This window comes from Ictidomys tridecemlineatus, chromosome 10, assembly GCF_052094955.1.
Source record: "Ictidomys tridecemlineatus isolate mIctTri1 chromosome 10, mIctTri1.hap1, whole genome shotgun sequence".
NCBI classification, from domain to species: Eukaryota; Metazoa; Chordata; class Mammalia; order Rodentia; family Sciuridae; genus Ictidomys; species Ictidomys tridecemlineatus.
In genome coordinates this window covers 128,430,649-128,453,284 of record NC_135486.1, presented here as the reverse complement: position 1 = coordinate 128,453,284, position 22,636 = coordinate 128,430,649, and the positions used below count along the sequence as shown (strand labels likewise).

General features: G+C 54.9%; 1 protein-coding gene across 3 annotated transcripts in view; it reads left to right on the top strand.

The window, feature by feature from the left end:
* Positions 1-22,636, top strand: part of Prkcb (protein kinase C beta) — a 306,972-nt gene that overhangs the window by 204,120 nt on the left and 80,216 nt on the right. For all 3 annotated transcript variants that reach the window (XM_078024201.1, XM_021725544.3, XM_078024200.1), the window contains exon 9: positions 7,947-8,093. In XM_078024201.1, coding sequence (XP_077880327.1) covers positions 7,947-8,093 — 147 coding nt within the window. The remainder of the gene's footprint in view (positions 1-7,946; positions 8,094-22,636) is intronic.

Genomic DNA, 22,636 nt, shown 5'->3' with positions numbered 1-22,636 from the left:
GGGCACCGACTCGCAGGACTGACCCGGCCTTGGCAAGGATTCTGGGTTTCATCCCAAGAATCACGTTGATTTTTTTTTTTTTTTCAACTTGACAGAAGTAACATGTGAGTATCTCTGGGTCCCTGGTCTTGAGCTGTGCCCTCCAAGTGGCTCTGATGATGGCGATGGTTCTGAATGGAGTGGGGTCTCCTTTCCTGAAAAGGAAGCGAAATAAACAGGCTTAACCTTGGGCTTATCGGTCCTTCTCCAGTGACCTTGATCTCTGAAGGTCATTTCCGTGGAACCTGCTCAAAGCCAGACGGATTCATAAAAGCATCTTCCCAAAAACAAAAACCCAACAAAAACCCAGGCTGCTCTTTTCTTGTATAAAATGAAGTCTCCGTTCTGCAAAATGATTTCCTCTGTCCTGGGGCCGCTGGGGTGACGTTCCACCGCGGAAAACATTCTCTACACAAATAGAGCCTTCGTCTGGGCCAGTAATTGGCTTGAAGTGAGGCGCTATTTTATCTGCATGCTGCAAAAATATGTCCCTTTCTTCCTAAGCAAGAGCCTGCGGACGCTTGTTTATGCCTGAATGATAATCGCTCCGTCCCGTAGTTGTTGATTGAAAACAAACAAAAAGAGTGTTTCAGGCACGCAGAGGAATTTCAGTTGACCTTGAACGTGAGAGATGTAATCCCTGCGCAGTGACCAATGAGCACCCAGAAGGACTCAGAAATTACTCTCAAGCCTCTTATCTGCAGGAATTCCGAGGGGCGGTGAAATGGACCTGCTGGGATCGGGGTAATGGAGTCACGGTAGGGTGGGCCTGGTGTGGGTCACACCTCATCAGGTGCTGTATTTGGGAATGGCAGACCTGGCTCTGGGAGGCCTGCGGTACCTGACCGTGGCCTTGCTGAAGGGGCCAGGGAGGGCGGAGACTCCTGGGGGGAGTTTCCAAATGGGGATTTCTGACAGCTTTGAATTTTTTAAAAAATTTAACTGAGTGCTTATTATGTGCCATTCCTTATGCCGAGTGCTTTACAGATAGGAACTCGTCTTAACTCCCCTCCTCGACGACCCCGAGCGACAGACAGGTGCTGTTACCATCAGTCCTGTTTTTCTTCTGCAGAAAAGGAAACTGAGGTTCAGGGAAGTCGTTTTCCAAGGTCCCCAAACTGGTCATGGTCCCCGGGTCTGAGTTTCCCCCTGAAGCAGACCATAGTGAGGATTCCGATGCCAGTGGTTTATTTGGGACTTGATCCCCGGAAGCGCTTCTTCTAAGGAGGACGAGGAAGGGACAAGAGAAGGAGATAAGCAAACGCCAAGTGTCAGGGAAGTTCTAGAACCTTCCGGGAACACCCTTTCCGGGTCACTACCTCTGGGCACGCCGACTTGCCCGGCCTGGAGTGGTTGGGGGACGGCGGCGAGGGGAAGCGTCGGCACGTGTTTAAGATGGAGATGATTTTTTCATTTTTTTCTGGGTAGTTTGGATCTGCAGAAGGTCGGATCCACGGAGGCGCAACGGCTGAGACCCAGGGCCCCCTGTGTCAGCCAGCGTCACCGTCACCGCTGTGGGCTCTCGGAGTCAAATCCCGCCCAGAACGGGTGCTTGGGTTTCCCAATCCAGGATCCCAGGGATCAGGCCCAGCTCTGTTCTGAGCCGCCTCCAGGACAGTCCAGGCGCCAGCGCTTTCCACGCGCCCTCCTTGCGGGCTGTGCTCCCATCTGCAGCCAGAGGATGCGCCCCTGGGCAGAGAGTGACAGGTGTTGGCAGAGAGCAGCCCCAGCTGTGGGGAGGAGCCAGCCGGAGGGTCTCGGCAGGGGGGAACCCCGTGGCCGCATCATCTGGGCAGCAGAGCCCGGTGGTTCTGCGCGGGCTGCTTGGATTCAAATCCCACTTCTGCCTCTTCCTTGCTGGGTGACCGGAGGCGAGTTGCTTCACCTCTCTGAGCTTCTGACTGGCCATCTGTGAAGTGGGGAATTGCAACACCTCTTACTCCTGAGGTTTTGGAGGGCTCCATGGACTCACGGGTTTAGAGGTACCAGGTGCCGAGGGTGGTCGGCTTCCCGCGTCCGAATAGATACAGCTCAGAAGGTGGTTCTGTTTGGGGTGGGGACAATCTCTAGGGACTCCCAGCACACAGGGGTCTTTGCCTCTGCTGCTGCGCCGCAGCAGGGAGACCTGGGGTCGCTTTCTGTAGGAACTGGATGGTCTCCATCAGAGCCCAGGCGCCTGGCCGCTGAGGGTCCTTGGTTGCCCCCTGGAACTTTCTGGAAGCAGCAAGGCCGTCTGCTCAGAAGTGCTCTTCATCTGCTTCCTCTCTGAGCACCGAGTTCTGGGGCTCTCCGTTAGGGACCTGAAAGGCCACCCCGGGGGACTCCTGTGTCTGAAGGGCTCGCCTGGCCACCAGGAGCAAGGACGGCTTTCACTCGGGCTCAGTTCTGCAGAGCCCCCTCTTTGATAGAGCGTCTGCTAGACACAAGGCTGTTTGGGACCGCGGGATGCTTAGAAGGACGCGTGACAAGTTCTTGTTCTCCTGAAGCTCACTGCGTGGGGGTCACAAGCCCAGATGTTTCAGGAGCCCGGTGGATTCCAAGAGACGGGAAAGGCTACTCCAGCCGGATCCACTGTTCCCAAAGAAGCCCAGAAACTGGTTTTTCTAAGACATCTCCTGCCTTTCAACAGTTGGCATCTGATTTAAATATTACAACAAGAGCCAACGCTGAGCAGAACAGACCAGCGGCACTGTTAGGCTTCTGACCTGGATTCCAGAAGTCACAGTGACGTGCCGGGTGCCTTCATCTTCTGTTGCTGTAACAAAATGCCCGAGGCCACATGCTTCAGGAAGCAAAGAGGGCGTCTGGGCTTCCCATTTTGGAGGCTGAAAGTCCGACCTCAGACAGTGCCATCCGTCTGGTCTCTAAGGAGTGCCGCCTTGCCTGGGTCACAACGTGGTGGAGAAACAGAAAGGGGACAAGGGACCTGGGTGAATGCAGCAGGGGTCAGGCACACGGGGTGGCTTTCCTGGTGGCGACCTGCTGTTGAGGGGACCAACTCCACGAGACCAGCATCACGGCCTTCGGGGGGCAGCACCCCGGCCACCTACCACCTTCCCCCAGGACCCACTGGTCGGGGTCCCCCCTCCTGTCACATCGTCCAGCACAGAAGCCTTTGTCCAGACCAAGCACGAGCCCTGAGCAGGGTCAGGAGAGAGACCCGGATGGCGAGAGGGAAGGGGGCTGGCAGGGCTGGTTCAGGGCAGAGACGGGAACTCGGGGGCCTCCAGGAGGAGGCGCTGGTACTCCCACCCCCCACCAAGCAGAGCAGAGCCCAGCTAAACCCCTCGGGTGGACGGGCCCTGGGACCTCGGGTGGACGGGCCCTGGGACCTCGGGTGGACGGGCCCACACTAAAGAGAGGGACGGATCTGGGAACCCGGGGCGGGCAGGGCTGGGGTCTCCCCAGGCCGGGGAACCTAGCGGGCGGATCTGAGGGTCCTAAGTCAGGGCTGGAAGGTGGGGGACAGGAGCCAACGAGGCCGTGGGAGGGGCAGGGGGAGGGAACGCGTTAGGGTCCAGCCAGACTGGGCAAAACCCTGGGGTCTGGACAGGGAGGAGTTGGGGTGCTGCGAGGACATGGTCCCTCCACGCAGCTTCTTCCCTGGGTGTTTTTCTTTTATACCATCTCCTTGCAAATCAGGTGATGCCCTGGTTCTAATGGCCTCCTCTTTGCCTGTTACCCCTGCATCCCTGTCTGCAGTTCACCTACCTTTTTTGTTGCGGGGGGGATGGATACTGGGGACTGAACTCAGAGGCCCTCGACCCCTGAGCCCCATCCCCAGCCCTATTTTGGATTTTATTTAGAGACGGGGTCTCCCTGAGTGGCTTAGGGCCTCACCATGGCTGAGGCTGGATTTGCACTTGCGATCCTCCTGCCTCAGCCTCCTGAGCCGCTGGGATTGCAGGCGTGCGCCACCGCGCCCGGGTGTAGCTCCCCTTTCTTAACCCGAGACCCACCAGTCCAGCGGCTACTGATGATTCACCCTCGGCATCCCCGGGACACTGAAGCGTCAACACGGTCTTACTACGAAGTCATCGATCAAGTGTGTTCGCAGGGGTCTTGCTGGGAGCCCCTCAGCAGGAGGACAAAACCCTCCACCTTGGGTGGCGACGGCCCTGCAGCGAGGCAGGGCCCGGGTGCAGGCATCCAGGTGGACGGACGTCCAGAGCCCTTTGCCAAGTGCAAGGAGCCAGCCGTGAGCACGTCCAGCCTCTTTGGTTCCATTTAGACGAGATTCAAGAGCCACCAGAGCTGACCACGGGCGGGGGACAGAAATCAGCAGACGAGGGCCTTGGTAGTTGGGAAGGGGGCATCTTTGGGGACCACTCGGCGAGGGATGGAGACCCCCCCGGGTCTCGTTTGGGGGGTGAGTGGCCAGAACTCACACGTCGGCTTTTAGAAGGCCCCTCTTCATTTTAGTCCGCTTTTGCGCTGCGGGGACTACAGGACGCGGCCAGCGCCGCTGCAGAGGAGGAGGGGTGATCTGGGGACTCACGGCTCCGGGGCCACTCCCCAGGGCCCGAGCTGAGGCAGGACATCGTGGCGGGAGAGCGTGACCGAGGGAGGCAGCTCCCAGGGTGGGGGGGGGGAAGCAGAGAGGGGCTCCACTTGCCGGGGACACATATAGACCCAGAGCCACGCCCGGGTCACCTCCTGGAGGGCCACCCCCCCCAGCCACAACCCCCGCCTCCCGTCACCCCTCCGTCAGTCCCACCGGGGCTGAGTCCACCGATGGGGTCGAGGCTGTCACAACCCTGTCGTCGTCTGTCCTTTGAACCGTCTCGCGGCGTCTCACGCGTGAGCTTCTGGGGGACCCCTCACCTCCAAACCCTAACGGTCACAAAAAGAGACGATGTGACGGCCGTGTCCTTGGCCACCGTCCCCGGAGGTGGCACGCGGGAAGATGAACCTTGTGGTCTTTAAGCCGCGATGGGGGAGGAGGGACCTCGGCAGCTCAGACGGGTCCTGCCTTCCCACCCTCCTGCCCGCCCTCCCCAGCGAGCCCCCTGCCTCAGGACACAAGCTGGGGACCGGGGCTCCCGTCCAGGGGGCCCCGCTCCCCCCACAGCCCTCCCCCGAGGTTTCTCAAATGCACCCACTTCATTCCGTCCACACTGACGACCCTCGAATTCAGGCCCGTCCCTTCCCGCCCCGGAAGCTGCGGTCCCTGATGGTCTCCCAACTCCTGTCCTCTAGCGGAGCCCTGCCCGCCCCCCCGGGGGACCTTCTGCATGTCACTGGAGGGCACCGAGGCCCTGCCGGAAGCCTTCAGCAGCTGCAGGTCACCCTCGGGGTCCACCCGAGGTCCTTCCTGTGTCTGCGGCCTGCGGTGCTCCAGCCTGGCCTCCAGTTCCTTACTGGGTCTTGCTCTCTGACCCAGGAGCGCTGTCCCTGATGTCTACACCAGTGTCCTCTTTCTCAGCAGGAGCAGGCACCAGGGATTGAACTCAGGGGCTCTCGACCGCTGAGCCCCATTCCCCAGCCCTATTTTGAATTTTATTTAGAGACGGGGTCTCACTGAGTGGCTTAGGGCCTCACTACGTTGCTGAGGCTGGCTTTGAACTTGAGATCCTCCTGCCTCAGCCTCCCAAGCCCCTGGGATGACAGACATGCACCGCGGCGCCCAGCTCAGACCTGTCTTTTGGACCCACCGTGGAGGGCCTCGACCTGGCTAGAATGCGCGTGGGGATCTGCTGTGCCCCGATCGGTCCTCAGCACCCCGCAGGCTCCCCCTCCGTCAGTGTCTCTGGACTGGATCAGAGTCATCCTCTCCCCTGGCCTTCCAAACCCCAGAAAGGCTTCCGCTGCCTCTTTGTCTCTGAAAGGCGACTGAGTTACGTGACCGTAGTCACAGCTGCCGTTGGTTGAGCGTCTGCTATGTGCCGGGCACGTGCAAAGGGCCTCATGAACCTCCTGTCGTTATCTCCATTTTCTGGAAAAGGAGGCTGAGGTCTAACTGGTTCATTCACCGAGTGCGTGTAAGGTGCCAGGCTGTGCACCAGGCCCCAGGGAGACACCGGAAAAGAAAACCAGTAAACCCCATGCCCCCGGGGAGCTCATGTTCTGGTGCGAAGGGACAAGTGAATCCATGGTTTGGAAGGTGGCAGCAGATGGTACGGAGAAAACTAAGCAAGGGGATGGGGATGGGCCCAGAGGGTTTCGCGTGTTTTACGGGGCTCTCCCAGGAGAGGGGAGACGGTTCTGGGAACGTGCTGCAAGTGGGTGCAAAGGCTCTGGGGCAGGAACGTATTCAGTGTGTTCAGAGGTCAGCCAGAAGCCCGTGTGGGAGCAATAAGGGAGCGGCCGAGAGCCGGGTGCAGAAATTGGAAGACGGGGGAGGGGGTTTGGGCAGGGGGTGACCTGAGCCACTCATTTGCTCAGAGTCCCACAGCGGCTGATCCAGGCTGGAGTCAGGTTCTGAGGCGAGCTTTGAGCTCCATGGTTTTCTGCCTCCCAGAAGCACATCCCCACGGCCCTGGGGACAAGCAAGGACCTCGTTCACCCGCACACTGGAGAGCTATTTAGCTGGGGACCGTACTAGTTGTCAGGTCACAGAGAGTGAGACAGACCCATGGCCGTCACGGCTCCCAGGGTCTTAGAGGGGAGCAAGCGATCGGGCAGTTACCGTCCAGTATTAATGGGAAGTGAAGGGGACGGAAGGGGCCAATGGCAGGGGGACCTAGTGCAGATGGAGAGAAGGACGTGGAAACGGGAAGCAGTGGGCAGCTTGGTTGGTTAAGGGAAGGCAACAGCTATCCATAGGGCAGCAGCAGCAGCAGCAGCAGGTGCAAAGGCCCTGAGGGATGAGGGATCTGTATTCATCAGCTTTCTGTTACTGTAACAAATTCTTGAGATAAATCAACTTAAAAGGAGGAAAGGTTTATTTTGACTCACGGTTTCAGAGGTTTCATTCGAGGTCAGTGCGCCTTTGTGTGTGTGGTGGGGGCGGGGGTTGAGGTGTCATATCCTGGTGGCAGAACATGGCAGAGGAAGCCCTCCCTTCATGGCCGCCAGAAAGCAGAAAGAAAGAGCAAGAGGCCAGTGTCCCATAATCCCCTGTTGGTGCACCCCCGGTGACCTAGAACCTCCTACTGGGCCCCATCTCTCATAGACTCTCCCAGTGGGGCCCAGCTGAGGACGATTGGGGGACAATCCACACTACAGCAACCGTCAAGGGTATGAAAAGTGAGCAGAGCTGGGTGGCAGGGGAGAAGGCACCAGAAAGGAAGGGGCTGGAGTGACAAGCCACCCGGCAGCTGCCGGCACTGTAACGAAACACCTGAGGCGGTTGACGTATAAAAAGGTTCATCTTGGCTGACGGTGTTGGAGCTTCCCAGATGGGGCAGACCAAGGCTCTGGGCCCCTTGGGTGCGTGGGAGGGTCAAGGTGAGAGAGAAAACCGTTCGCCTCATAGCCAGGGAGCGAAAAGAAAGAGGAAGGGACCGGGGTCCTGCAAGCCCCGTGGGGGATGTGCCCCACCAAGACCTAAGGACCTCCCGCAAGGCCCCGCCTCCCGCAGCTCCCACCACCCCTGAGAGTGCCCCCCACCCCAGGACCAGGCAGTTTGGAGCAGGAGGTGGCCTGGCTGGGTGGGGCGTTCACTGTGGCCGCGTGTGACATCAAGGGTGGAAGGAGCCCGCGCAGGTCCCCAGGAGGGGGAGAGAAGCGGGGGATCTAGACCCAGCAGGGAGCGGGGTCCACGGAGGTTCCTGGTGACGGCCGAGACCCCCAGGGACCAAGGAGAGATGGAGGTGCCCAGGTGGCCTCCAGGTGTCGGGCTCGCGGGTGGCCCCCCGTGTCACAGGTCGGGGTGCGTGGGCGGCAGGACGCGGCCCAGGTACCCGCGTCTTCCTACCAGGTGTCCCCGGGCTCTGATCCTGTGTCCCATGTGCTTCTCCCTGCAGAGGGCCAAGATCGGCCAGGGGACCAAGGCCCCCGAGGAGAAGACCAGCAACACCATCTCCAAATTGGACAACAACGGCAACAGGGACCGGATGAAGCTGACCGACTTCAACTTCCTGATGGTGCTGGGGAAGGGCAGCTTTGGCAAGGTACAGTGGGACGCGTTGGTGGCTGCGTCCCCTGCGCAGGGCGCACCTGGTCCTGGTGGGGGGGAGGGGGTGGGGCCTGCCTTCTAGTTGGGGGGAAAGAGGAGGAAAGTCAGCAGATCCACCCGGCTGTTGGCAAGGCGTCTTGTGAAAGAAATGAGCCAAAGGCTGTGTCAGGTGATCAGGATGTGAGCCGAAGGAGGACCGTGAACCAGCCACGCCTGCAAAGAGCTGGGAAGGAATGGGCCCAGCAGAGAGAACAGCCCGTGCAAAGGTCCTGTGGTAGGGTAGGGCTTGGTGCATTGTAGTTGCCATCAGAAGGTGTTGGCACCAAGACCAAGAGGACAGGAGCCAGAGGGGTTAGGACAGTGATTTCACAGAGGGGGACAGGAGCCTGCTTCTGGCTTTTGTGATGCTACGTACTCCCCTGGGGCTCTGTGTGCCTGGCCCCTCCTCGTGGTTCACATCTCCACGCAGACCTCCCTTCTGAGAGGGCCACCGTCCGGTCCCCGTCCTGTCTGTCCCTCTCACGGCGTCCATCGCCCGTGATGCTGGGATTTCTTGACGGGTCTGTCCCTCTCCTCTTGCTAAGATCCAAGGTCTCCAGGAGGGGTCTTCCCTGGGGCGGGCACCTTCGAGTTTCCAGGACCCGGGGGGACCCCGCTGAATGCACACATTTTCTCTGCCTGTGGCCCGGCCCGAGAGGTCATTCTGCTAAGATGAACCAAAGGCTCTGAATCCATGACCCAAGGCTTGGAGAGTCTCGGCACGGAGTGGGATCAGAGTCAGGAAACCCCGTGAGGTGGCCTCACCGTCCTGGGGTCCTCTTGGCGACAGAACCGGGGCTTGGAGCTGGCCCACACCACGGTGCGACGCTTCCCTGCAGCTCTGAGGAGCCTGGATAGGGGAGGGATGGGGAAGCAGGTGGCGAACTTGGGCTCGGGGGCACTCGGCCACGGAGCCCCAGCCCCAGCCCTATTCTGTACTTTATTTAGAGACAGGGTCTCCCTGAGTTGCTTAGGGCCTCGCTGTTGCTGAGGCTGGCTTTGAACTCGCAATCCTCCTGCCTCAGCCTCCTGAGCTGCTGGGACGTCAGGTTGTGCATGGGCCATGGCATCGGCCGTTGGGGGAGTTTTTGAAGATTCAGTTTTAAGCTGGCTGCCGTGGCGACACCTGCAGTCCCAGCTACTCAGGAGGCCACAGCAGGACCGGGATTTGAACCCAGGAGTTTGAGGTTAATCCGGGCAACGTAGTGAGACCCAGGCTCAAAGAAAAACAATTTTATAAACATATAAAATGATTCATCGTTGAAATCGCATCAGAGAAGGATAAACGTGGAGAAGCCTTGTTCCCACCCAGGAGCGCATCTGGCCGTGATCCCCCCGTCCCCCAACGGCCGCCGCTACCCGCGTGAACCTGGGTTGATTTCCCTGCAACTCTGCTGTGTCCCTGTCCTCATCCCACACTCTGGTTCTTGTCCACGTTGGCGCCAAAGTCAGTGTGCCGCGACCGCGTTTTTGATCACTGAACAATACAGGTGGGAGAATTGTCCTGGGGAAATGAAAGTTCCAAGTGGGGCCTCGTGGCGAGGACTGGGGTTGGGGGCCAGGTAGTCGCGGGACGATGGGTCCCTGGAGACAGCGAGGAATCAGGGGATGGACCATCTGTTTCCATGGTGACCATCGTCCTAACTGAGATCATACTATAATGTACTAATGGTGCTGATCCAGGCTGGGCATGGAGACCCAGTCAGTCACGAAGCAACAGCCACGTCACCAAAGGCCACACAGAACAGCACACACGACGGCGGTCCTCGGACTCACAGAGCTGGGCGACTCTGGCTTTGCCACCTGCGGTTGTAAGTGAAGGCGGTTTTAGAGCTGAATGCTGGCCCTGAACATGTCACATGGGCCAGGCAGGTAGGAGTGCGGTGACCCCGGCCTGGGAAGGAATGTGTCCAGCAGAGAGAACAGCAAGTGCTAAGGTCCTGTGGTAGGTCCTGTGCCCCTCTGGATGGAGGAGCTTGGGGTTCCCACCTCCCCTCCCCGAGGCCCCCGGTGTCACATCTGTCCCAGAAAAACCTGCTCTCAAGCAGTGCCATCACCTGTGAAGGCCGGGAGGGGATGACACGGGCATCTCACCCCGACCTGCCGAGGTGCATCGAGAGAGACTCAGCGTGAAGCTTGTGAAGGCCACTGGATCCTCAATGCGCCACCCGCTTCCAAACTTTCAAAGGGAGGGCAGTAGGGAGTGAGCTGTCCAGTGGGTCAGGGCCAGTCTCCTGGGCTCATCGGCATCTCCAGCCGACCTAGACAGAGAGGCTTTCTAGAACTTTTACGACAGCGCCTCCAAGTATACTGTTCGTTGATTATTTAGTGTCTGATCCTTCCACTCCTGTTGGGGATGCCTTGAAGCTGTCGCGTGGCTTTGTCCACGTCTAGACCTTTCCGGGGTCTGACCTCTGTGGTTGTCAAGCGAGGCCGGGTTAGGGCTAGACATCCGTCGGGCCGGGGTGCACCGTCCAGGTGGGTTCAGAGTTTGCCTTGGGAAGTGACCGCAGCCAGAGCCTCGGACAACAGACGCCCAGCAGAACCCGGCCCTCTGTGCCTTACCGACGACTCCACGCCTCTCCCTGCCATCCACCCACCTGACCAACCTCCCCCGATGTTTAACTCATGCTCATAGATGGCTGGTCTTCCGCGACTTCAGATTTGCTCAGGCTAATGTTTTGTCTGATCTAAATCTGTTTAAAAAAAAAAAAAAATATATATATATATATATCCTGGGATATATCCCAGTGGCTCTGGAGGCTGAGGCAGGAGGATCGCGAATTCAGAGCCAGCCTCAGCCAAAGCGAGGCCCTGAGCCACTCCGTGAGACCCTGTCTCTAAATAAAACACAAAACAGGGCTGGGGGTGGGGCTCCGTGGTCGAGTGCCCCTGAGTTCAATCCCTGGTACAAAAAAAAAAAGAAAACCATTCAAGAGTAAAGTCCCCTGCCACACACCTATGTCTGTCGTCATGGAAAGACATGATTTCAAGTAAAAATAAAACCAAACCAGGCTGTGTATGAACTAAACGCCTTTGTGCGTCATGCTCACGATCCCTACACTTGTCGAACTTTTCCTCCAACCTTTTGTTTTGACCAAAAATAAATAAATAAATAAATAAGTACAGAAAAAATGAAAGACTCGCACAAGGAGCCTGATCCCTAGCTCCCAGGGTCCACTCCTAACATTTGCCTGTGTTTGCTTTATCACGTGTCGCTCTATCCTTGCATCGACCGACTTTTTTTTTTTTTTAATTCTTTTTTTGGAGTCAGGGATTGAACCCAGGGACGCTGAACCACTGAGCCCCATCCCCAGCCCTTTTTATTTTTCTTTTATTTTGAGACAGGGTTTCCCCACGTTGCTTAGGACCCTCCTGAGTGGCTGAGGCTGAGTTTGAACTTGCAGTCCTCCTGTCTCAGCCTCCCCAGCAGCTGGGATGACGGGGTGTTCTGCTGGGGGGCAGGGCTCAGCCTGCTTTCTAGTGCGTTTCCCAGCTAATTGTAGACCCGAGTCCACTTTACAGCCAAACTCCTCGGCAGGCAAATCATCGAACCGAGACTCAGATCTTTTTGATGATCATCTTAAGGTGAAATCTACATGCGAGCAAATGCACGTCTCTTCAGCGCATCATTCAGTGAGTTTGGGGAGATGCATACTTCAAAACACAGCAAGGATATAAACAGTAATCAAAAAAAAAAAATCACACTGGCAGATGTTAAAACGCAGCTGCTGTGTCCCCGCCACGGGAGCCCGGCGGGAGCAGGATTTGCCCTGGTTCAGGTCCACAAAGGCTTCCACAAGTGACTCAGACCGAATCGAGAGGAGGCGTTCACTAAGCAGAGAGTAAGTGAGAATCTTGCAGGGTTCCCTTCTTCCCGCCGCAGCATCCTCTTGGAGAATCTGCCTAGAAGTCAGGGCGCCTCAGCTTCTATGAGGGTGGATTCTGCTGCTGTAACAAGTAGACCCCCCAATGTACCCCGGCTCAGATGCAATGGAAGTTTGGTTCTCATCCTCCTGACAGCCTAAGGCGGGTGTTCCTGGCCCCGCCCACTCTCTCCATATGGCCACCCTCTTCTAGGGCTGCATTAGTCTCGGGGGCTTTGTTTTTCTCTGCATTCTCCGGGTGGAGGGGGAAAGGGAGTAGCGAGGAGGCGCAAGCTGCTTCTTACAGCCTTGGTTTTGGAAGTGGCCCTCCTCACTTCTGCCCACACACTATTAGAGAGGCTCAGTCACACGGCCACCCGCCGCACGAGGACGGAGAACGTTGTGGTGGATCACAGGTGGCCTCCGCCCTACTCCCTGCTTCTCGGCTCTGGTTGGATTTTTTTTTTTTTTTAATTTTTAATTTTTTACAGTGACACAAAAGAACTTCTGACTTCTCCCTTTCGAACTCCCCCAATGTATCACCCCCCCCCCTTCCCCAAAACGAAAAACTCCCCAGTGCCTCTTCTGGGTGACATTTCCTTGTGTGCAAATCATGGGACATGGCAGGTGTTGGTGCTGCTTTTTTTTTTTTTTTTCCTGAAACATTGCACAAGCCAGGAATAAACCAAGAAGAAAGAACTCAGCGGCTGGCGAAGGCAAAAGGGCGAAGTCGAGAGCCCTTGGAAACAGGGTGCTCAGGTGTTCCACCACCTCCAGAAAGCCCACCCTGTGCCGCCGCTGCCCCCGAGCTGCAGAGACGCCGGGGAGAACCCTCCAGGGCTTCACGGGGCTGCAGTAACGCCCGGGAGCTGAGGATGTCCACTGCCCACATGTCCCCAAGGAAGCCACCCAGGGTTGGGTACCGCCTTCTAAAACCAAGTGTGCCTGGAGCTCCAGCATTTGGTTTAGCATCTCTAGGATGCTGACCCCGGCATCTCTAGCTCAAAATTCAGATTGTACAGCGAGGTTGGTGAGAGCCTTGGCCACGTTTCCCAAATATTGGTGATCCATGCACCTGTTTAATTTTTGCCATGCATGTGCCTCCTTTTAAGGAAAACATTTTTCTTTAATTTGGCTTTATCTTCCTCCTCCTCCTCCTCCTCCTCCTCCTCCTCCTCCTCCTCCTCCTCCTCCTCCTCCTCCTCTTCTTTTCAGTACTGAGGTTTGGATCCATGGGCGTTCTGCCACTGAGCCACATCCTCAGCCCTTTTTGTTTGCCATTTTGAAACAGAGCCTCGCTAAGTTGCTTGGGGCCTCGCTAAGTTGCCCAGGCTGACCTTGAACTTGCGATCCTCCGACCTCAGCCTCCTGGGTCAGTGGAATCACAGGCGTGCGCTACGGCACCTGGCCTTTTCTCCTTCTTGGCACGACTCTAAGCAGTCCTATAAGTCAGAGCACAGGTTTGACGGACCAACCAAATGTCGATTTTAACGGGCTTTAGGAGAGCTTATTAAAAGAAAGGCAGTGCTGTCCGTGTTCTGCTGATGGTTACTAGAACCCCATTTTGTGGGAAAACGTCTTGAAGTTTCAGGCTCCTGGGATGATTCAGCACCTTGATGACCACCGTGTTTCTAAGAGCGTGAAGTCTCTGCTGTGGTTGTCGAGCACACCTGGAAGGCATAAGTTGTCTATGGTCCCCCCCCCCCCCACCATATCCTTTAGATGAGGACCACGCTTCCTGTTTCCTGCATCTTTGAAAGTGATCTTGGTCTCCCTCCTCTGTCCTCTACTCTGAATAGATCCAGAGAACCCGTCTGCTTTCTGAAAGCGGATGCCTCCCCCATCCACTCCTTCCTCATCCTTTGGCATGATGAATTCCCGCCTCAGCAACTTTCTGAAACACCTGTTAGCGATCTCTTGACTTTTCGCCATCCACATCTGGACACAAAACTGGGCGGCTTGTCTATGAAAGCAGAAGACGGGGAAGAGGGGGATTGGGACTAAGATTGGAATCCGTCGGCCATACTGGAGAGAAGTGTCACTTCTGTAATAACCGCTCACTGCGGACAAAATGATTCATTCACCCGAGAAGCATTGACTGAGCATCTACTAGATCTTAGGCACTCTTCTAGGTACACAGGAAATGGCCCTGTAGCAAACAGAAGCATCTGCCCTCCTGGACTGACGTTCTGTTGCTGCTGGTGGTGGTGGTACTATGTGTCAGCTCAGTTCTAAGTGCTCCACAGTGTTGCTACTCTGTAATCTCATTGCTCTGTAATGTTGGGACTGTTGTTCCCATCCTATCGGCGAGGAGAATGAGATGCAGAAAGTCAGAGTTAACTTGACCCCAATCACAAGCTAATCCATGCCATTTAGTGGATGGGGTTTGACTTAAGAGATGACGAGTCGGGCTCTGGGTGGCTTGATACCCACCACAGAGGTCACCCAGGACGTCACCAGCGTGTTCTAGGCTATTTCTTCCTTTTTTCTCACCTTTCCCCCCAAAGTGCCTCGCAGAGTTGGCACCCCTTGTTTCCACTGTAAGCTGCTACCTCAGACAGATTGCAAGCCCACGGTGACGGAGGGGGCGACAGGGGGGTGACGGAGGGCTGCCGTGCATTCTCTCCCGTCCCCGTGCTGGCCAGGTACCCCTCTGGGGGCAAATGCCCGCTGGAAGTGGGGGTCATCTGCAGGGATTCTGGAGGGGGCCACTGAGAGGGGCTTTGGGCACTGCCCTTGGGTGCGGTGCAGGCGTCCACCCCCTGGGATCCTCCAAGTCCCGCAGGCTACTCTAGGATTGGGCTTGTCTGCATCTGTCCACCTGCACTCTGACCCTTACCGCCCACCCCCACCCATCCTGATCCCACACACACCCTCCTTGGCGCCCCGGCATTTACTGAACTCATGTGGATCGGCGGGGACCATGCTGTGACTTCACCCGCGTCACATCATAGTGATTCTCAGGACTCTGCAAGACAGCTTCGATCACAACCCTGTTACATCATAACGCAGACAGTAAGAGAGGTTGAGTGACTTCTCCAAGATCACACAGCTGTGAGGGAGCCAGACCTGGACGTGATGAACCAACCCAGTAACCTCTTTCCATCTCCAACAGCACTCTTCCCCTCGGGGTCCCCGCGTCCCCCAGACACTAGTCTTTTTATCCTTCACCTCCCTCCCCCTCCCCCTAGGAAGCAGCTTTTTAGAAACTGCTACAAGATCTTTGTGATATCAGTAGGTTCCTCTCTCCTCCACAAATAAGAATCCAGTGTGTTATCTTGTGATTTCAATGATATAAAGACAAATATATCAATATCATATATCAAAACACTTCAACCTTAAAGTTTATTTTTCCATTTGGATTTTTTTTTTTTTTTTTGGTACCAAGGATTGAACTCAGGGGCACTTGGCCACGGAGCCCCATCCCCATCCCTGTTTTGTATTTTATTTAGAGTCAGGGTCTCACGGAGTTGCTTACCACCTCACCGTTGCTGAGGCTGGCTTTGAACTCGCGATCCTCCTGTCTCAGCCTCCGGAGCCGCTGAGAATACAGGCGTGCGCCACCGCACCCGGCTCCCTTTGATTTTTTAAAAGAAATTAAAGCGCCTTCATGAGCTCCTGCAAAGACAGGGACCCCCCAGCCCTGCCTGTTCCGCTCCTGTTCTCCACACCAGCATCCCCACCCCGTACCCCTTGGCAGCCTCCTCCCCAGGCTGAAGTCCCCGGAATCCAGGTGCTTCTCTGGCCAGCTCTGTGGTCACAGGAGAGCAATCCAGAGCTCCGAGCCCCGGACTGCAGCGGGTTCTACCAGGGCCAAGTGCAGCCCTGGATTTCCGCAGGGGGAAAAAAAAATGCCTGAGGAGATTAAAAGGCAGTTTAGTGGGTAGCAGTAACTAAGGCCTTCTCTAAAGCTTTGAACTCCAGTTGTGGGAGTCTATCCTAATTTTAATCTCATTAGCCGTATGTCTCCACACACACACATGCACACACACACGCACACATGCACACACACGTTAGGCATGGTTATGTAACCTGCAGACAGAAGCACTTCCCGGCTCCTCAGTCATTTTGCTCTCTATCTTCCTGCACCATATGGCGGACTCCTTTATCTTGTGGCTCACAGGGAGCTACCTGTTCCCTTAATCCTCTTGCAGAGGACCTCTCGACATTTGCTGCCTGATCTTGGATCCCTGCCTGCTCTCTGGCTCTCTCCCACCTTCCCCGTGGCCCCCAGACCGCCATGTGCGATCCTGACCGCTGGACGGTTTCATCTTGCCCGATCCCTCTCTCCCCGGTTCCCAGGTCTCTCCTCTGCTCCTTCTGACCCCGCTCCTCAGAAGATGGTGAATCGCAGAGGGAGATGAGGTCCCTGGTCCTCAACACGATGGATTGGATCGGGGCAAAGAAAACATTGGGGACCTACGTCTTGCACCCCTCTGTCTGCTCCAGACAGATCGTGGGGCCGGAGTGGGCGAAGGGGGTGCTTACGGGAGAGGTTGGGGTGCTCCTGTGCACTGGGAGCTCATCTGAGTGTCTATAGTGCTGCTTATTTAACCTCCACGGAGGTCTTACGAGGTAGGCTCTGCGACCCTCTCCACTGAACAGAGGAGGAGACAGAGGCAGCTGTACAGAGGGAGCACCCGATTCACACCCCGGGAGGTGCACAGCCCGCCCCGTACCCAACACCATCCATTTCTGCCTGGAGAAACCCCTTCTCCATGAGCAGCGTCTGCAACTTCAACGGCAGAGAGAGGCTGCTGCTCCCAGGGCGGGTCGGACGTGGGGAGATGAGGGGCTTCCTCTGTGCAGCCTAATTGTCCCCATGAATGACAGACCCGGAAGGGTTTCCTTGCATTGTCTGGTGGTAAAGGGCCTCCATTGCTGGCTTGTTTCCCCAGGAACCGTCTAGAAAACAGTCAAATTAAATCGGCTTTTATTTTAACCATCTGGCTTTGTCAAACACGACTCAAAGAAATCGCACTGAGCCGTGCATGTCACCAAGGTTTATTCTGTTTTACTTATTTTTTTTTAGGCATTCCCCCCTCCCTACTTTTTTTTTTTTTTTTTACCCCTTGATTTTATTTGTCTTTTGTAGTGGGAACACTGAGGATCTGCCTCAGCCTAGTTCAGCGACATAATACAACATTATGAAGGCGACTTCCCCTGCCACACAGAGACTCTCCAGTTCTAATTAATCTTACAGTGGAAGCGCGGTATCCGACCTCTGCCCCACCCCCAGTCGCTGTCCACGACCTTTCTACTTTGTTTTTTTCTGACTATTTTAGATTTCTGCAGGGAAGATCCCCTGGCCCTTGTGTTCCTGCGCCTCGCTTCTCTCCCACTCAGCAGCAGGTCCTCCAAGTTCACCAGGTTTAACTTTAGCCCAGAAGAACCCTTCGACACCTAAGAATGGATAAATATCAACTCTCTCCAGGTCACCAATCAGAGCTGATCCATCACATCCCAGAGTGTCGGAATCATCATTCTTGGGGCGTTTTCTTATTACAAGCCAGTGAAACGTTGCTCCTTTAAAAAACATTTTTATGAGCGCGTGGATCTGTGCTCTTATTAACCTGTGGTTCTGACGCCGCCGTGAGCCTGTCGCCATCATCCAGGCATGGAATGTCATGGGCCCATTGCAGTCCGGCAACTCCCTCTTCCCTCCCCCTCCCCAGTCACTCTTCCTTCTATTGATTGATTGATTTTTTTCTGAATCGGTGTCTAGAGGCAGACATCAAGGTGGAACTCGCTGTGCCACATTCGAACTGTCCAGGGCATACTTGGGTTCACTCATTCTGTAGCTCCTCTCTTCTCCCATCCCTCCTCCCCTCTGTCCTCCTCCTCTACCCCACTAGAAGTTAGAACAAGATAAAGAAAAAGATAATAATGATAATAATCAGGGGAGTTGGAGGAACCCCAGGAGAATAAGCCTTTCTTATTAGACCTGACCCCATCTTCCTTGGGAACACCTGAGCAGCGGACAGGGCTGCTCAGGACTAAATCCCCACTCCCCCCACCCCTTCCCAGTACTGGGGTGAGTCACTGTTACGCCAGATTCGTGGGACCCCAGGAGACCTCCAGGAGAAGAATCCGATGCAATCACACAAGAGTCTTTATTGCAAGCTCGAGCCTGGACTCACAGCCGTTCCCCATGCAGCGGTCCCAGGGAGTGAGCCCCGGTCCTTTGTTCAGTGAGATTTCATAGGTTTTGGGGGATACTCTATGCGTCACAACATCACACAGCAGATCATTCCATACCGCGGGAAAGTCACACAACAGCTCTTAACACTGATTAGCACAGTCACTGGCGGGAACGAGTTGGGTCAGGGGTGATGGGTTAGTACGGAGGGGGATTTCTTTGAACTGATTGGTTTAGGCCACGAGGGGTGTCCGTGCTGAACCACATGGTTTCCCAACATGTTACCAACCACCATAAACTACTGGGGGGTCATCTGGCATCCCAGGTATTTCCCTGTCTCATGCTGATTGGTGGCTGCTAGGGGGTTGCTGTGGGTCCCCACCTAGCCTGACTGAGTCAGGGACACCTGGCGCCGCAGACCTCTCCTGTTATTTACAGACAAACAGCTCAGCAGGGTGGGTATGTGCCTAGGAGCGCTCCGTGGGTCTTTCCCAGGACAAGGGTCACGCCCCCTTCCTTAGGGCAGGCCTTGAGGTAGAAGCTGCTGTTATTTATTAATTTTTAAAAATGGAGTCACCTCACTTTCTCAGCACACACCTCCCTTCTAAACCTCCTTTTACACTTCCCTGACTTTGACTGCTCCCGGGCCAAGAACGCAACCTGATTAAACCTCAGGTGTGACGTGGCTTCATTTCCAAACGCAACCTGCCACCCTGACCGACCTCTGAAACGGAGACTGGGGTGTCCGTCACACAGCGAGTCCCTGTTCAAACCGGAAGGCCTTTCGTAATAGGACCCAGTGACAGCCGGCGTCTGAGTGGATTCTGCACGGCGGCGGAGACAGATCGCTGCTCTTCTTTTCATCTAGTGAAAGGGAACATTCTTTCCAAGATGCGATTCGGTCCCCTGCGGATCTACGCTGTTAACTCCCAAGGGGCATTGTTCTCCCCCATGATATCACTTTTCAATTTTTCCTGAAGTATGTCTTCAATAAGCAAAAGTCTGTTCGGTTTGCTTTCTGCAAAACAAGCTATTAGAAGCCCCGAATCATTTCTAGACTGGGAACTTCTCCTTGCAGCAGGAGGCAAAGGGATGGACCAGTGGCATGCATGACTTAAACAGGTGCGGCCATCAACAGGTGGCCGTCACATTTGAATATATGTGTGGGTGGACTTATAGGCTTAGAAAATTTGATTCAAAGTTTGAGCCATAGTAATAGGCGTGGCAGAAACAGGGCCTTCAGGATGACCTAGAACATGGTGGAATATCGCCGCCGAAGTCAAGGTGAAGCCACACACAACATGGTGGACACCGTCGGCTGAGTTCTTACTGGTACCTTATGCTCTTAACACGAGTTTGACCGGGGAATCCTCATCCTGGTCCTAGAATTGATGGGCTCCTGTCCGTGTTCCATCCCCGCATCCAGCAGGCTGTAAGAGCTCTATCTGGAATAGCTTTCCCTCTCACCCCAGGTCTCTGGTCAAGGGCGGGTTACTGAAGCCCAGAAGCGCCTCATCCTTGACCCAGTCTGCAGGAGGGCTCCGGGCACTCTGCAAGTCGGCCAAGATGAGTTGGGGAGTGTCGGAAAACCAAAGCTCACCTTCCTTTTCTCCCCCGTGCCGTTTTTAGAAGTTGGTAGGTTTTCTGTTGACTCCCCAGGAAAGTCCTGCCTGCTGCTGAGCCTGCCTATCCCCTATGGGAGGATCCTCTTCCCAATGATGTGGACAAAGAGTCCTTCAGTCAGGAAAACTGAGGGCAGGGAACCTGAGTGATGGAATTTTGTCCTAAATGTGGTAGGAAGACATTCTATTTTCTATTTTCTCTCTCCATTTATCTGCAGAAGGGCACCTAGTTTGGTTCCATAGTTTAGCTATTGTGAATTGAGCTGCTATAAACATTGATGTGGCTGTGTCCGTGTGGTATGCTGATTTTTAAATCCTCTGGGTATATGCCGAGGAGTGGGATAGCTGGGTCAAATGGTGGTTCCATTCCAAGTTTACTGGGGAATCTCCATACTGCTTTCCAGAGTGGTTGTACCAATTTGCAGTTCCCACCAGCAACGTATGAGTGAACCTTTCCCCCCACATCCTCACCGACATTTATTGTTACTTGTGTCCTTGATCATTGCCCTTCTTGATTGAAGTGAGATGAAATCTTAGGGTAGTTTTAGTTTGCATTTCTCAAGTTGCTAGAGATGTTGAACATTTTCTCATATATTTGTTGACCGTTCATATTTCTTCTTCCGTGAAGTGTCTGTTCAGTTCCTTTGCCCACACATTGATTGGGTTATTTGGATTTTTTTGTGGTGGTAAGTTTCTTGAGTTCTTTTTATATCCTGGAGATTCATGCCTTATCTGAGATGCAGGTGGCAACGATTTTCTCCCGTTCTGCAGGCTCTCTCTTCACACTCTTGATTGTTTCCTTTGCGGGGAAGAAGCTTTTTTAGTTTGATATCATCCCATTTATTGATTCTTGATTACATCGGAGGAAAGATAGCCTCTTCAACAGATGGTGCTGGGAGAACCAGAAATGCATATGTAGCAGAATGAAATTGAACACCCCCCCTCTCACCCTGCACAAAACTCAACTCGAAGTGGATCAAGGACCTAGGCATTAGATCAGAGACCCTGCGCCTACTAGAAGAAAATACTGTAAGCCCAAATCTCCATCATGTCAGCTTAGGGACAGACTTCCCCTACAAGACTCCTAAAGCTGCAAGAAGTAAAATCATCGGAGTTTTGAAAGCAGCATCCTTCTACTCTGTGTGCAGGGTAGAATGATCATGCAGGCTGACTGCAGAGAAGCAATTAGAGGCAGTTGCAGGAAACCAGGCTGAGGATCCTTGTGGCTCTGATTAGCTGGGAGTTTGGATTGGGCATATATATATATATATATATATATATATATATATATATATTTCGAATATAGAGCTAGTAACACCTAATGCGTTAGCAGAGAAGTGTAAGAGAGGCAGTGAGAGTAACTCAGCAGGACCTGGGACTTTTTGATCGAGTGTCTGTGAATGTTGGGGTGATGTGGGGAGCAGAGCGTTTGCCCTTCACGGTCTCTGCCTGGTTACTCTAGTGAGCAAATAGGGACCCCCCCAGTTCCCTTAGGACAAAAGTCCTCGGCCAGTTGAAAACTGGACATTTGTGCTTTGTTCGAGGGTCCCCTCTTGCTCCTTCTCTGGAAAGATGATTCTGAGGTTAATCACTGTGGGTGGAGTAGAATTGTGTCCCCCCCCCCACCTCCAAAAATAAGATGCATGTTCAAGTCCTGACCATTGATCTCTGTGAATGTGACCATCCTTGGACAAAAGGTGTTTGCAGATGGAATTAGGATGAGGTCATACTGGATCAGAGTGGGCCCTACTCCAATGGCTGGTGTCCTTACAAGAAGAGGGACATTTGGACACAGACACAGAGGGGAAATACCATGTGGAGACAGAGGCAGAAACTGAAGTGACGTATCTATTAGCCACCGGAAGCCAGGACCCATGGGACCCAGTCTCCCTCCACGTCTGCAGAAGGAACCAGCCAACACCTGGATTTGGGGCCTGATCTTGGGAACCCTGAGTGGGTGAAGCCACCCGGGTTCTTCTTCCTTGTCAGGACCACTCTAGGACACGAGTCCGACCCCCCGTGTGAGGGGTCCATCCTGCCAGGCTGAGCGCAGGGCCGTGGTCTGCACACGTGATCCCCCAGAGCTCCCTGGGCACCACCCAGAGCCACGTCTGGTTGCCATCCCCCATTTTTACAGATGAGGAAACGGAGGCTCACAAGAATTAAGGGGACCGCCCCGGGTTCAACCGCTGAGGCTGTGGGAGAACTGGGGACCCACCTCGAACACCCACCCAAGTCCATGCCCTAACCACTGGGGGGCACTCCCCCCTCCGGACCACAGTCAGGGACAAAGGATTCCAGGCACGCCCTTCGCCACGGTGGGGGGATTCGCTGGCCAAGTTCATCACCACCAACGTCTTTCCAGCCAGGACTCCCTGGGCTACCTTTCCTCTGTTTTATCTGCCGTCGCTCGGGTTCTGGTATTTATCACGTCTCTCTCTTGGGGAACAGATGTGGCTGGGAATTTGATAAGAACATCGGCTTCAACACATCCTCCCAGTCTGTTTGGAATCCTGGCCCTGGAGATGGCGGGACAGCTGAGCAGCCAGCCCACGCCCTCTGTGTTGGTGTTCCAGTTTCTGGGAGCTCTCGAAAGACCGTGCGAGACGATTAATAAAAGGCGATTTCCACTCAGAGGAACATGTGAAGATGTGGTCTTCGGCATTGTTCCTCTCCTGTGTCAACGTGAATGGAGTGTCCAGCATGGGCCACGCATGCAGTCTGATTTCTTTTTTTTAATGCTAAGCAATAGTTTAGGGGGTGGAGAAAATGTTAAAAAAATAAATAAAAAAAGCTCAGGAATGATTGATGCTGGGAAAAAGTCTGTGCTAAAACCAGCCACACAGACAGGAAGCCATCCCGAGGCCTGGGG